Source organism: Taudactylus pleione, unplaced genomic scaffold (genome assembly GCF_031769625.1).
Source record: "Taudactylus pleione unplaced genomic scaffold, aTauple2 ptg001463l, whole genome shotgun sequence".
NCBI classification, from domain to species: Eukaryota; Metazoa; Chordata; class Amphibia; order Anura; family Myobatrachidae; genus Taudactylus; species Taudactylus pleione.
In genome coordinates, this window is record NW_028285861.1 from 888,892 (window position 1) to 905,208 (window position 16,317).

The 16,317-nt window shown below is 47.7% G+C and overlaps 1 protein-coding gene across 1 annotated transcript in view; it reads right to left on the bottom strand.

Moving 5' to 3' along the window:
* Positions 1 to 14,372, bottom strand: part of PRSS53 (serine protease 53) — a 35,327-nt gene extending 20,955 nt beyond the window's left edge. The window contains 2 exon segments of the mRNA XM_088463810.1: positions 4,946 to 4,972; positions 14,333 to 14,372. Of these exon segments, the coding sequence (XP_088319936.1) occupies positions 4,946 to 4,972; positions 14,333 to 14,372 (67 nt within the window).
* Positions 14,373 to 16,317: the final 1,945 nt, after the last annotated feature.

Here is a 16,317-nt window from a genome sequence, read left to right on the forward strand (position 1 = left end):
AAAACATAAAAACATAGGCCCTCATTCAGAGCCGTTCGCTATTTGCGGTCGTTCGTTCATAAACAAGGGGTGGCTATTCAAATGATCCGTTCGCACATTGCAGTCTGTTCACACCTCTAAGTCTGAACGAGCGAGCAAAACATACGCTCGTTTATTTGTTAAAAACGCCCCCTGGCCGCTCGCATCCTACGTCATGTCCGCTATTTATTAGATTAATCGAGTACATCGTACAGCGTATGAACTGCTCGCTATTCTTGTGGTTGGTTTTTTCAACCGCTATTTTGCGAGCAGTTCTGAGTTAAAAAAAACAAGTGACGTGGTCGCTGACGCTGCTGTATTAATTATGCACACCCATAAAACGCCCGTTTTGACCTTTAAGCACGCCTGCATTCTGATCTCCACTCCCCGTTTTCAAGCACCTTCCCCTGTTACCACCCACATACGCCTCATTCTGTCACTCAAAATAGCAGGCATTCGCTATATTGCGTACAAACGATTTTCGGCCGCACTGACTGGTTCGCGCATGCGTACTAAAAACCGTACGCAAGCGCAGATGTGCGAACATCGCTCGGAACGAGCGTACTGCCGCTAGCGAGTGGCTCTGAATGAGGGCCATAGTGTCTGTGCTAATGTCTATACACAAATCCCCCAGGCTGTTATTATAAACAATATAAATATGTATTCAACATACAAACAGTATGAACTGCAGTTCACCTTCTAAAACATATCAATAGACAATAAATACTGTTGCCATATCTTATCTCCTAACTTGGTTGGAAGTGCTACAATGTAACTGAAGCACAGGGGAAATCACATTAGGTGTGGGCCATAAACCTCTATTAATAATAATACTAGGTTTAGTTCATGCACTTAGGGGCATATTCAATTAGGTGCGAAAAGTCCCGTACTTTTCTCATGCCGGACTTTTCGCTGACATCGCTGGTTTTCCATGCGAAAAAGTTACGGGTGCGTCCCTGCTTATCTCCATATTCAATTAGAAGTCGGCGAAAACGGGACCTGACGCAACTCAAACAGGCGAAAAGTGCTGTCAGAATTGGGGAAATCAGCCTGACACCCCCCAAAAGATGCAGTGACATTGGGGATCACTATGGATGGAATCGGTATGAAATACCGCCGTCCCTCTGGCCGGCATTTCGAATCCCGGCTGCGGCAGGCCGACAGAAGCAGAGATCCCGGCAGTGGAAGCCCGACAGCGCTGGAAATCCCGTTCGTCCGCAGGTAAGTAAAAACTAACCTATCCCCCTAACCCTCCTTAGGGGTGCCTAACCCTAACCTCCTCCCCCAAGTGCCTAAACCTAATCCCCCCTGTAAGTGCCTAACCCTAACCCCCCCTTCCCCGCTGCCTAAACCTAAGTCCCCCGAGGGGGTGCCTAACCCTAACCCCCCCTTCCCTGCTGCCTAAACCTGTACCCCCCGGGGGTGCCTAACCCTAACCCTCCCTCTCCCTAGCCTAACCCTCCCGGGGGGGTGCCTAACCCTAACCCTACCTCTCCCTAGCCTAACCCTAACCCTCCCGGGAGGGTGCCTAACCCTAACCCTCCCTCTCCCTAGCCTAACCCTCCCGGGGGGGTGCCTAACCCTAACCCTCCCTCTCCCTAGCCTAACCCTAACCCTCCCGGGGGGTGCCTAACCCTAAGTTCCCCCCGGGTGCCCTAAACCTAACGCCTGTCATTTAACCCTCGCCAGGATAAAGCAGTCGAGAAGCCTCCTGTCGGGATTAAGACAGCCGTTTTCCCGATTGCATCCCCTATGGATACCCCTGAATAGCCCTACTGAAGGTATTTGGGGTACTTAAATGCTCTCAAATAGCTGCTAATTAGCGTCTTTGCACAAGCAGTTTTTTTTTTGTGTGAAAATAAGTAGCCCCAGCAAATTTGGGGGACACGAAAATGGGTGCTAGCATATTTTAAAGTTACTAAAGTGACGTTTTAAAAAACTTAAAAAATCCACCTGCCGCAAGCACCTGCAAACTTAAAAACACCTGGGGCATACTTGGGGACCCACCTGGAGACTATTTTGTCCCCCAACTTTGGTATTATTCGCCCCCAAAATGAAAGTGCTTTTTTGGGGTGTTCTTAAGTACTTTTTAAACCTTTTTTTTTTACACAGTTTACCTTTGGGGGACTGTCCCAAGGGTGCTGGGTGGTTTCCGTATGTTCGTACCCCAAAACCCCAATTCTGCACTTTTTTTCGACACTTATACTGCACATAGTCGAAACTTTTCGCCGAGTCCATTCAGCACAGACGAAAAGTCTCCGGAATTGAATACAGGGGAAAAGTTTTTGCATGGCGAAATGACATCACCGGCGACACTTTTCCGCAGAAACTGACTTTTCGCACCTAATTGAATACGGCCCTTAATCTCCAATGTCCAAATGAAGACAAAAAAGACTTCCGGCACAAAAAAAAAATTTCCTTTTAAATATACTGTGTATACGGTAGTCACCAATTGAAGAGGCTGTGATAGGTACCCGCAGGAGGTTCCCTGATATACGGACTCATGGGTACCTGCAACGAGTCTCCTTTTTGGCTTGCACGCTGGTAACGAATCCTGGCTTGTTTTACGCTCCGGCGATTGACTTGTGGCCGTGCCGCAACTGTAGCTCCTGACCCGGCCAGGTAATTAAATGCTAGGATGTGCTACGCAGCGCAGCGCGTCAGCGTCTACACAAGCCCCACAAACAGCAAACGGGGTGTGGTAGGAAACTCCCTCCAGCGGCTCAAATCGTGCTACCGCTGTATAGATCCCACAGATCTGGGAGGTCAACAGTGCCGCTATACTCCCCACAGTTGTGCATTCAAGTGGCAAAGGCAGAATAGCCTGCAGAATGACAGTTAGGAGCTGATTGGTTGGTACTTTTATTTGAACAATTTGCTTTGGTACATTTGAAGCAGATCACATTTCCCATTACAAGTATGGGAAATGCAATCTGCTTACTAAAAATATGTGAATTTACAAAAAACTCCTTCAATTGTCCTTTCATACATTTAGGTAAAACAAAAATAATGTGAAAAGTTTGTGAAAACACCTATTTTCACATTCTTTTAGTAAAAAATGATTGCTAAATTGGGCCCTTTGACCCTTAGGGCCTGATTCAGACCGGGTCGCAAGCGCTGTGCGCTCTCAACCGGGTCGATGGTGGGCCAGTGCGCATGCGCACGACGGAGCCGGCTCCATCGTGCGCATGCGCGAGACCCGGATACCGACGGGCAATCCGTCGCTCTGGGTCTCGCAACAAAGGGGGCGAGCTGTCGATGTTGAGTGACAGCTCGTCCCCTTTGGTGGGCAGGTCGGGGGGGTGGCTGCCCAAACGGAGGCATTCCCATGCGAACGCCTCCGTTTGGGGGCAGCCCCACTGACATCAAGAGTGATGTCAGTGGGAGAGATTTCGGCTCTGTTAGAGCCGAAATCTCTCTGGGGCTTGCGGCAACGAGACCCTACCACAAGGGTCTCGTCGCAAGCCTGATGGTCGCGATGGTCTTGACCATCGCGACCATCTTCCTGGCCGCTCGCTATAGCTGTTGCTACAGCTATGCGAGCGGTCAGGAGGCTGTTCAAAAAAAAAAAATAGCCCGGCCCTGATTCAGAGCGAGCGCTCTGTCAGAGCGTCCGGCTCTGAATCAGGGCCTTAGGGCCTGATTCAGAGCCGCTCGTAAGCGGCCGCTCGCTCGTTCGGAACGATGTTTGCACATCTGCGCATGCGTATGGTTTTTAATACACATGCGCGAACCAGTCAGTGCGGCCGAAAATCGTTTGTTTGCTATATAGCGAGTGCCTGCTATTTTGAGTGACAGGAGGAGGCGTATGTGGGTGGTAACAGGGGAAGGTGCTTGAAAACGGGGAGTGGAGATCAGAACGCAGGCGTGCTTAAAGGTCAAAGCGGGCGTTTTAAGGGTGTGCATAATTAATACAGCAGCGTCATTGACCACGTCACTTGGTTGTTTTATAGCCAGAACTGCCCGCAATATAGTGGTAGGAAAAAGCAACCACAAGAATAGCGAGCAGTTCATACGCTGTCCGATGTACTCGATTAATCTAATAAATAGCGGACATGACGTATGATGCGAGCGGCCAGGGGGCGTTTTTATCAAATAAACGAGCGCATGTTTTGTTCGCTCGTTCAGACATGGAGGCGGCAACAGACCGCAAGGAGCGAACGGTTCATTTGAATAGCCACCCCCTTTTTCTGAACGAGCGAGCGCTAATTGCAATCAGCTCTGAATCAGGCCCTTAATTCCCAGAGAGCGAGGGCCCTGCTCTCTTGTCAGTTCATAGATGAGAGATTTAGGGGCCCATTTATCAATAACTTAGGGGTCTATTTACTAAGCAGTGTTAGGAGAAGTGAAAAGTGAAGAGTGAAAAGTGATAAGGTACCAGCCAATCAGCTCCCAACTGTCATTTTTCAAACACAGCCTGTGAAATGACAGTTAGGAGCTGATTGGCTGGCACCTTATCACTTTTCACTCTGTCTCCTAACACTTCTTAGTAAACAGACCCCTTATTGTTTTAAAACTCATTGCGTATGATAATGATGCTCCAGCCAATCAGCTCCCAACTGTCACCAGTTTGAAAAATGACAGTTAGGAGCTGATTGGCTGGAGCACCATTTATCATACGCAACAAGTTCTATCACTCGTTGCCTATTAAAAAACTTGTTGATAAATGAGCCCCTTAGTGTATAAATGAGTATAAATGTTGCTATGGGTGTAATCAGGGTTAATGGGATCTTGTTCATGAAATATTTTTGTTTACTGCATTTGGCCCCTATATAAAGTAGGGCTTTGTTATACTGAGCAGACGTCAGGTCATGAGGGTGCCCCCGTTTTATGTGTCAGAATCATGCGGATGAGGACCAGAGAGCTGGATGCTTAGAAAGCCTTGTATGTACAGAGTATGACACAAGCCGCCCCCCGGGTGTCTTACCAGTCGTTGCCGACACCAGCTGGAGCACTGCGGGGAGGAAGGAGACAGAGAACAGGTCAGTATTGTCTATAATAATATTTGTGCTTCATATAACTTCTTTGTAACCTGCAGGTTCCCCGGTGACTCAGGATATATGACTCAGCCCCAGCTCTCTGCCATGAAAGCTATACCTGTGCCTGGGGCCCCAGCAGCGTGTTCCTGCAGTTCACGCTTGTGTCATGCATGACAGGGTTATCAGGTCCCGCCACAGGTGACAGACATGTCGGAGTGTCTCTTTACTGTCAGATAGACAAACGGAAAATTCCTGGCTGAGGAATTGCACAGGGGAAAATAACGACTCATCTCAAATCGTGTCAGTGGAGATGTTGCCCATAGCAACCAATCAGATTCTAGCTATTATCTTAGAAGGTGCTAGTTCAATGTTATGTAGAATTTGATTGGTTGTTATTGTTCTGGGCAACATCTCCACTTCTAAAAACTCTCACCGTAGTAAATTTACCCCCAAAATGGCTCCCGCCGCTGTGGGCAGGCATCTGGTTTACATAACATAACAGCAACTACAAGGGTGCTGTCAGCTTCCTCCTAACATGGGTATGAGGGAGTGTATGCCTTAGTGAGGGCGGAATTGTTCCTTCAGGATTGAGAAACTCATTGGTGGTGGCCATCAACCTCTGATGGTTATTAACCATCGATGGTATGATGGTAATGGCAAGTGCTTTCACCATCGATGTGAGGCCACTGATGGTGAAAGATTGTGGCTGTCCCCCAATGTTGATTGACAGTCACACTATATACATGGGTGAGGCCCCGTCTGCGTCCATGCACAGCTAAACCATCGATGGTTAACTCCCGTTGGTGGAAAACCCACCATCGATGGCAGAGCTGTCGATGGCCATAACTACATCATTGTGCAACCGAGGGAGGGGCCATTAATAGGGGAGGGGCCATTACGGCACAAGTTAGCACAAATCGAGTGGCGGAGTCCCCTATACCGCCCATTACTCTGGGGAAGTGGGTGGGTCCTAGAAAAGTCAGTCCTCTCCCAAACATTCCGGGAGCGTAGGCAGGTATGAGGTATGATAAAGTATAATATATGAATATAAAAGTCCCGGGGAGTCACTAGGAAAGGACAATGTCCTGCAGATCTCTAGAGAGCTCAGGGCCTGATTCAGCAAGCAACGCATGTGAGAGTACGCACGCACTTGGCCGATGTTTTTGCACTGCGCATGCATATTCATCACACTGCGCGTGCGCAAACTAGCCAGTGCGATCGGATAAGCGTACGCAGACTACACACAGCATGTACGCAGACCCCTTCCGATATTGAGAGGACGTACAGTTTGTGGGTGGTGACGGGGGGTGGTCGGGTGAACGCAGACGTGCCCGTGCATTTGGACGCCATTTTAGGGGCATCCATAATTAATCACAGTGATGAGACTCCGTGCATACAGGAAGTTGCCAAGATTCTGCGCGAGGTCTGGTCAACCACTATTATGCAAATATGGGCGATGGTTCTCGATGTTACCGATGTTTACGCTATCTTGCGTACTGATCAGGCTGTGAGTAAAGGGAGATGGGCTGATTAATATGGGGCTGGGCATCTGCATCTTGTGCTGCGGTCTCCGGGCGTATCCATTCATTAGCATATTCTCGCAGCGGCTGGGTGCGTCTGCTAGCGTGCGTTCCTTGCTGAATCAGGCACTCAGTCATTAATGAGATAATGGTGCACAAGTAAAGTCAGGTGATGAAACAAGAATAGTTCTCTTCACGATTATTATCCATTACTTATATGGCGCTACAGGGGTTCCGCAGTGCCTTACATAAATAAATGAGTTATTATTAACAGTACAGAACAATGCAGGACAAGGACACGGTTTATAAACATTGCTGCATTAGCAATTGTAAGACTATCTGCAGGTTTATTAATTAGTAAATTCAGTGCCAATAACAAACCTAAGATGTACCTGTCCTTTTGTAGAGCAAATAATTACAGATACAGAGCTTATTTTGTATTCGGGTGATAAGCTTATTAGGCCCGCAAACCATGTAATACATGTCAGACTGTGTGGGGTAAAGCGATTGGTGTCAGTGGATCCTGCGTCCTCTGTGACTGCAGAGAGCCGGTCTCGGAATAGTGACTCAGATAATGCATCCAGCCATTGTCAGTCTATCAGTGAGCGATCTCTGAGGCAGTGACTCAGATAATGCATCCAGCCATTGTCAGTCTATCAGTGAGCGATCTCTGAGGCAGTGACTCAGATAATGCATCCAGCCATTGTCACTCTATCAGTGAGCGATCTCTGAGGCAGTGACTCAGATAATGCATCCAGCCATTGTCAGTCTATCAGTGAGCGATCTCTGAGGCAGTGACTCAGATAATGCATCCAGCCATTGTCAGTCTATCAGTGTGCGATCTCTGAGGCAGTGACTCAGATAATGCATCCAGCCATTGTCACTCTATCAGTGAGCGATCTCTGAGGCAGTGACTCAGATAATGCATCCAGCCATTGTCAGTCTATCAGTGAGCGATCTCTGAGGCAGTGACTCAGATAATGCATCCAGCCATTGTCACTCTATCAGTGAGCGATCTCTGAGGCAGTGACTCAGATAATGCATCCAGCCATTGTCAGTCTATCAGTGTGCGATCTCTGAGGCAGTGACTCAGATAATGCATCCAGCCATTGTCACTCTATTAGTGAGCGATCTCTGAGGCAGTGACTCAGATAATGCATCCAGCCATTGTCACTCTATTAGTGAGCGATCTCTGAGGCAGTGACTCAGATAATGCATACAGCCATTGTCACTCTATTAGTGAGCGATCTCTGAGGCAGTGACTCAGATAATGCATCCAGCCATTGTCACTCTATCAGTGAGCGATCTCTGAGGCAGTGACTCAGATAATGCATCCAGCCATTGTCACTCTATTAGTGAGCGATCTCTGGGGCAGTGACTCAGATAATGCATCCAGCCATTGTCACTCTATTAGTGAGCGATCTCTGAGGCAGTGACTCAGATAATGCATCCAGCCATTGTCAGTCTATCAGTGAGCGATCTCTGAGGCAGTGACTCAGATAATGCATCCAGCCATTGTCAGTCTATCAGTGTGCGATCTCTGAGGCAGTGACTCAGATAATGCATCCAGCCATTGTCACTCTATTAGTGAGCGATCTCTGAGGCAGTGACTCAGATAATGCATCCAGCCATTGTCAGTCTATCAGTGAGCGATCTCTGAGGCAGTGACTCAGATAATGCATCCAGCCATTGTCACTCTATCAGTGAGCGATCTCTGAGGCAGTGACTCAGATAATGCATCCAGCCATTGTCAGTCTATCAGTGTGCGATCTCTGAGGCAGTGACTCAGATAATGCATCCAGCCATTGTCACTCTATTAGTGAGCGATCTCTGAGGCAGTGACTCAGATAATGCATACAGCCATTGTCACTCTATTAGTGAGCGATCTCTGAGGCAGTGACTCAGATAATGCATCCAGCCATTATCACTTAATAAGAGTCAATCTATTAGTGAGCGATCTCTGGGGCAGTGACTCAGATAATTCATCCAGCCATTGTCACTCTATTAGTGAGCGATCTCTGAGGCAGTGACTCAGATAATGCATACAGCCATTGTCACTCTATCAGTGAGCGATCTCTGAGGCAGTGACTCAGATAATGCATCCAGCCATTGTCAGTCTATCAGTGAGCGATCTCTGGGGCAGTGACTCAGATAATGCATCCAGCCATTGTCAGTCTATCAGTGTGCGATCTCTGAGGCAGTGACTCAGATAATGCATCCAGCCATTGTCAGTCTATCAGTGAGCGATCTCTGGGGCAGTGACTCAGATAATGCATCCAGCCATTATCACTTAATAAGAGTCAATCTATCAGTGAGCGATCTCTGGGGCAGTGACTCAAGGTTTGGCTCCAGTCAATGTAATTATTTTCTGCATGGTCGACACCCTGACGTCTGGATATGGAGAAGGGCCTGGAGAATGAGGGTGCCCAGTGTAACTATGAGGTGTCTTATTAAACATAAGTCATAACATAGTGATATATATATAGAACCTTACTCAGCAGGAGGATTGGACAGTCTCCCAGTGGGAGTATTAGGAGCTGAGTATGATGACTGCATATACACATTACACAATGGGATGGAACGCCACCAACTTTTATTCATTCATGAATAATTGTATATTTTATGCTGGGAAACTGAGGCTTCCCCCTCCCTTACAGAGTTTCGGTACATATTATAATTATATCTGGTAGCTGGTACAATGTTTGGGAATGGTGTTAGATACAGCTGAATGGGGATAGTCTTGTTACCACTCGTCACTCATCTTAAGTGGGCTCCAACCAATCAGCTCCCAACTGTCATGTGTCTGAAAAATGACAGAAGCTGATTGGTTGGAGTACCTTTGAAGATTAGTAACGAGGGATAAGAAGAATATCATTGGTTGATAAATCTGGGCCAGTGTGTTTGTGCCTCCATGTGGCAAGCCTAGCGGATCGCGTTCATTTCCCCAGCGGCTGGCTCGGATCGCGTACGGTCAATGTCAGTTCGGATTTGCTGAATGGTAGCGTTGAAGTGTAACAGAATTCTACAGTGGTCGTTTCCATTTCCGGGGTCATGTTGGGGGGAGCGATGGAATGTCAAATGGTGGAACTAAAGGAGCTGCAGATTCTAAGGGCCCATAGATGACTGAGGGCCGAAGCCACCAGTCTCCAAGCAGTGACAGAAATTCATGCCACTGGGCGGGATGCACTATTGTGTTTTTATTGCTGTCAAACCTCCGAAAACCAAGGGGTCTATTTACTAAGCAGTGTTAGGAGAGAGTGAAAAGTGATAAGAAAGTGATAAGGTGCCAGCCAATCAGCTCCCAACTGTCATCTCACAGGCTGTGTTTGAAAAATGACAGTTGGGAGCTGATTGGCTGGTTTCTTATCACTTTCTTATCACTTTTCACTCTGTCTCCTAACACTGCTTAGTAAATAGACCCCCCAAGTCACGGAATGCGATACATTCTCGCTTGCATGCGGTGGGCTATGCCATCTTTAGACGGCATTGTCCAATATACACCTATGGGCTTATGTTCGGGACTCCCCCCTAGAAGAGCAGAATGATGCCACATGGACTTCTGGGTCATAAACACGGAAGTCCCGCTCAGGGCCGGTTCCAGGGGTCGGAGCGCCCTGTGCTGGCCCTTAACAAGGCGTCCTTACATCACACACGTGACCGAAATTGGGGGCGTAGCCTCTTTACCATAAGCCACGCCCCCTATGTGATGTTACTTGGAGGCGTGCCCGCTTTGCACGCTCCAAATAACGTCAGCCTGGAAGTAAAGCCCAGCCCTCCGTCACTGGCTGGGCTTCCCCCAGCCCTCTCCCGTCAGTGAATGGATACCACGCGCATGCTCGCGGCATCCATTCACACTCAGGGGTCCGGCACCGCTGCACAGCTGCAGCGGTGGGGGTCCCCAACCTCCCGATTTGACCACCCACGGGCCACTTCGGCCCACATGTGGAATAGCGGGACAGTACTGTCCCGCTGAAATCGGGTTGCTGGGGAGGGGTGCGCCCTCTGCGGGTGGCGCCCCTGTGCGACCGCACTGGTCGAACACCCCTAGAGCCGGCCCTGGTCCCGCTATTTGCAAAGGACAGCTCTTACCGGAAGGGCGATCACTTGCGATTTCATTCATGCATACCGGCGACTATCATTTTATCACAAGCGCATTTAGTATGATCTTTTATTTACATGGCGTGCGCAAATGTTCCGCAGCGCCACACGGAGGGGTGAATCATGTGGCAATTTACATGTGTACATACTAATACAGATAAGGACAAATATACATAACTACTATATAATGACTGGGCTCAGATGACATAAGTACATGGAGAATGCAAAGGAGACGGGGGCCCTGCTCGCAAGATCTTACATCCTAAAAGGGAATACAGACAGACATAGTTGTGTGAAGGCAACACAGGAGAGCAGAGAGGGGGCTGGGAGAGATGGACTGCACCAACGTGGGAACGGGGGGGAACACACACACTACGGCCCTGCAATGTGGTGGTCCTACCCCGGGAGTGTCCTTGCAGGATGTGTCTATCGCTACCACTTCTATTTACTACTTTATGCAAAAGCAAAGTGCAGTAATCAGCTGCATAAACATGGTGTTACATCCACAAGGGAAACATTCATAATAGGATAATAGGAATTAATATACATTGCAATAAAGGAAATAAAAACAGTTCTTACTATAAAAATAAAAAAAAATAAAATAAAGAAAATATTATAAATATCTTTGTATTATTCTAATCATTTTATAGTCAAAACTCTGGAGTAAATAGTGTATGGGAGGTGAGGCACTGCCTCCCCTGTCTACCTTTTCCGCTCATACCTGATCAAATCACACCAAATTTCCAGCACTATATACTGCTGCCCCTTTGTATAATGCCCACATGTGCCCTATATGTATGTGTAAATCTGGCTCTGATACCACCCAGTGCCTCCCCAGCCATTTACCTCACCGCACGTCACTGTCAGTGCCTCCCCAGCCATTTACCTCACCGCACGTCACTGCCAGTGCCTCCCCAGCCATTTACCTCACCACACGTCACTGACCAGATACATCTCTACATGACTACTGAACAGTAACCTACTAGTGGGCAGCAACTGTAGCGTGTATGGGCCCAAACATGTGATAGGGGTTGTTCCGATGTCGCAGTGCTCGTTACCCGGCTGCGCCACGCATGGCTATAGGGTCCGGATGTGACCGCACATGTCACATGTAAGATCAGGCAGCACTAATGATAGATCTTGTAATATTACCTGGTCAGAGGGTAATGATCTTTTATGGGAGCGATTATCCTCCTTTATAGGTCATTTACTTCCTCCAGCATTAATGGGCGCAACTAATTATACAAGGTACCAATTATCTACAGGAATCACAGCGCTGAGACACGCTGCCAATGCCTATGCCAGTGTATGGTGTCAGCGATCGGGGGTAGCGTGTGACTGATTGCAGGGCGCTCTCGCCAGTCTGCTCCGGCATTTACTCTAAGGGGCTTATTTGTACTGTGCAAAATCACTGACATATAACAATTCAAGTGACATTAATATAAAGATCGATGCAATAAAATAAATGGCAGAAGCGGGATCAACACCACATTGTCAACAGTTATGATGCCGACATTGTTGGTATGTCGACATGGAACATGTTGACATCTGCAGAACGTATTCATCAAATGTCATCGTACTGTGCATGAGCTAGTGCCTATTACCGGGGTGGGATCCTAAAGATCCCTCTCCCAGTAAATTATGTGATGGGGCCAAGCTCCGGTATACCTGGTAAATCTCACAATATAGCAGCCCCCATAATAAACCTATGGGGGCTCCTATTGCGATCGGAAACAGGGTAACCCCAACAGATATCTCCAATATCTACTGCAGAATCCCTGTAACATATGCAATTCCCTAACGTACAGGTGGATCTAGAAACATTTACTACAGTATTGGTTCTTACGCTATAAGTCAATGACTGCATGATACCACTATATAACTCTTCCTGCTGCCTCCATTCCCTTCCTCACATCATGTCACTGCCCCTGTCACATGCAGCCCTGTCCTCACTAACACATCACTCATCTCCTGATATACTCTGTGCTGCTGGAGACCCTGCTCCTCCCACTATATAACTCTGTCTGTGGCATCCTGCTGCCTCCATTTCCCTCCTCACATCATATCACTGCCCCTGTCACATGCAGCCCTGTCCTCACTGACACATCACTCATCTCCTGATATACTCTGTGCTGCTGGGGACCCAGCTCCTTCCACTATATAACTCTCAGTCTGTGGCTTCCTGCTGCCTCCATTCCCCTCCTCACATCATGTCACTGCCCTTGTCACATGCAGCCCTGTCCTCACTAACACATCACCCATCTCCTGATATACTCTGTGCTGCTGGGGGACCTGCTCCTCCCACTATATAACTCTCAGTCTGTGGCTTCCTGCTGCCTCCATTCCCCTCCTCACATCATGTCACTGCCCCTGTTACATGCAGCCCTGTCCTCACTAACACATCACCCATCTCCTGATATACTCTGTGCTGCTGGGGCTCCTGCTCCTCCCACTATATAACTCTCAGTCTGTGGCTTCCTGCTGCCTCCATTCCCCTCCTCACATCATGTCACTGCCCCTGTCACATGCAGCCCTGCCCTCACTAACACATCACTCATCTCCTGATATACTCTGTGCTGCTGGGGGGACCCTGCTCCTCTCACTATATAACTCTCAGTCTGTGGCATCCTGCTGCCTCCATTCCCCTCCTCACATCATAGTCCCTAATCAAAAGCACCTTAATGAAAGAATCCACAAGACAGTAATACAGGTAAACCTATGTTCAACAAGACGTAATAAAACAGTTTAATAGCTCAGTGATTATACAATAATATTTGTACAGAGTAGAATGTAAACAGGAGGGAGTTAGGAGGATTAGGAGCAGTCTGCACGCTGTACATAGGGGGCTCAGGTTACCTCAGAGTTATATAGGCTGTCGTGTACCAGTACAATAGGAAGGCATGAGAGAGAGCCAATGTAAATAGCTGAGATATAGCAGTACGGCGATTATATTCTCACCACACGTGTGTACACTAACCTGAAGGCAAATACAGCGGAGAAACAAGTCGGAAACTCAGTTCCTGTAAGAAATTATTGGCAGGAAGAGCGAGGCCGTTTAGGAATGTGGAAAAATGTTGAAAAGTCGCTGCGTCAATGACTTAAGCGTCAGCATTATGGCGGCAATCGCGGGGGGAAGCAAAAATTAGATTTTATATTGTGGGCAAGGATGTGCCAATGAGCATCCAGGGGGCACATATTTTGAGGGCCCCTGATTCAGTGAGGGCCCATAGGACTTTTTCCAGTTCTTCATTTCACTTCTACAAACAGACCTGCATTTCAGACCCACCCCAAACATTCCCAGGACCTGCAAACATCTGGGCTGACGCAGCGCAGACTGAGCGGTGGGGCGTATTCAGTGGACTGGCATAGCTGAGAAATACTCTCCCTTGTGCGCAATAAACTGTGCTGATCCCTATTTTCACATTTCCTTGTGTTGCAAATATTACCTTATTATACCCATTGCTGGTACATGAAGACTGGAGCTGACATTTTGCAAATGAGGAGCACTGAGGCGCTGGATGGCACCAGGACACAGGGTAATATAAAGAATCACCAGCACCTTTTGCTATATAGGAGATAGTACCACCCCAGGACTTACCCTGGATGTCAGGCAGGACAGAGGGGTCCAGCTGTAGTTATACGACTATAGTAGAGCCCCATCTAGTGGTAGTTGAGACATACTAAATCCGTACAGTGGTCCCAGGAGCTGACACTTACCTGCAGAGCAGAGCGCAGCTGCGATGATCAGTCGGTTCATGGCGATTAGTCTGGCAGACTCTGCCTGGATGCACAGTGTATTATCCCTGTACCTGAGTGACAGAGATTTATGTTCCTGTCAGCACAGAGATAAATATATATACAGTACATGTATGTAAGAGCTGGTCCACACCTATACAGCAGTCACGCCCTCCCCTCCTCAATGTCCTGACATGATGCTGCCATCCCTAATAACTTTCACCAGATTTCCCGCCTGGTCTTGCTTCATCCGCACGTGAAACACTCCTGGCCCCCAGCCACCTCATGTGTCAGCCGCTAATGGCTTCGTCCGGGCAATCCTGCGCTGCTAATTGTTATTTATCTCTTTAGAATGGTTTAAATGACAATTCCCATTTAATGCTTTAGGAATGCTAAGTGTCTCTGCTATGCCTAATTATATGTGGGGAAGGATTCGGGCCTCTTGGGTTTAATGACAATGGAGGAAGCGGGAAGTCACCATACGATCACATGAAGCACCTGACCCACACTTTGTAGGATGTGGAGATAATTTACCTCCATGTATGGACAGTTTATCTCCCACTTTCCGCTTCTGACAATTGTGACAACTTTGGAGAATTTCTCCCTGAAGACTTTGCTGGAGACCGAAGTTCGCACCCCAAGGTCAACAATTTGTGGTCGCACAATTGAGATGACCTCCATGTGGTACTGTGTGCCTGAGAAATTGGGTGCATAGCATTGTGACAATAAGCACCACGTGGAATAAAGACTTCTATTAGATCCTGGGAATTCCAGTGTCAGTTGCACTTGCAGAGGATCGGCTGCTGACCATCATGGGTATTTTCTAGGTTTTTGAAGCAACAGGTGTTACGTTATCTCCTGGGTTCTAGAATGAGAAGGATGCTGGGAACTCCTAAGCTCAGGGGTTAGATTTACTAAAGGTCCATTTTGATTGATTTAAAATGGATGAAAATCAATCAAAATCGATGTTGTGTTTCCAGGGCTCAATCACACATGTACTGATACTGAGACCCAAACTATAAGCATGAAACCAAAATAAAAAACCTTTTGATTATGAGCTCTTGGAAAGCTTTGCACATATACCACATTCTGGAGCTGATGCTGAGTTGAGTTTACACAACATCGATGTTGATGGACCTTTAGTAAATAAATATACCCCCGAGAACAGGGGTGGTTAACCAGTCAGAGGCAAAAAATATCTGTAGTCAAGTTAAAGAGCCGATCGAATACGCGCACAGCAAAGCAAAAAAATGGGGCGTGGCCTATATGTCACGAGGCCACGCCCCACATTTGTGCGCACGCCTTTGGCATTCGCAGGAGCATGACCTTGTGTCACACCCCGGTTTTTAGTTACGCTGGTGACGAGCCCAGCACATTGAAACTACACAATTTACATAACGCTCCCAATATACATTTTTCACTGTTGAAGTGAAAGAAAAAGCCAGAGCAATATAGAAAACATTGAAAAAGCCACATTCACATAAAATACACAGAAACAAGCCAGATCCACATAAAATACATACTGAAAACCAGACCCACATAAATTAAACTGAAAAAATCCAGATCCACATAAAATACACTTTGAAATCCAGAACCACATAAAATACATTGAAAAAGCAAGAGCCACATAATACACACTATGGGCGGAATTCAATTGATTACGCGGTCCGGATCTCCCGTCTAAAGTGACAGGAGATCGAGGGCCGCGATTCAATTGATGCCGTTTTTTTCACGCTGATCGCGTAAAGCAGCTAAACCCGACCAAAGTGCTGGGCGCGACCGTGAAAAGTGCTGTTTGGGCGCCCCAACAGGTCACTTTTCGCACATTTCAGCTCTCATCCCCCTGGGGCTGCGAGCTGAAATGTAGCGCTGGCAGCTGATTGCGCCCGACAGGAGCAAGAATTGAATAGCTCCGTCGGGCGCGACAGGGGCTGGAATCAATTGAATTCCGCCCCATGTGTCACTCC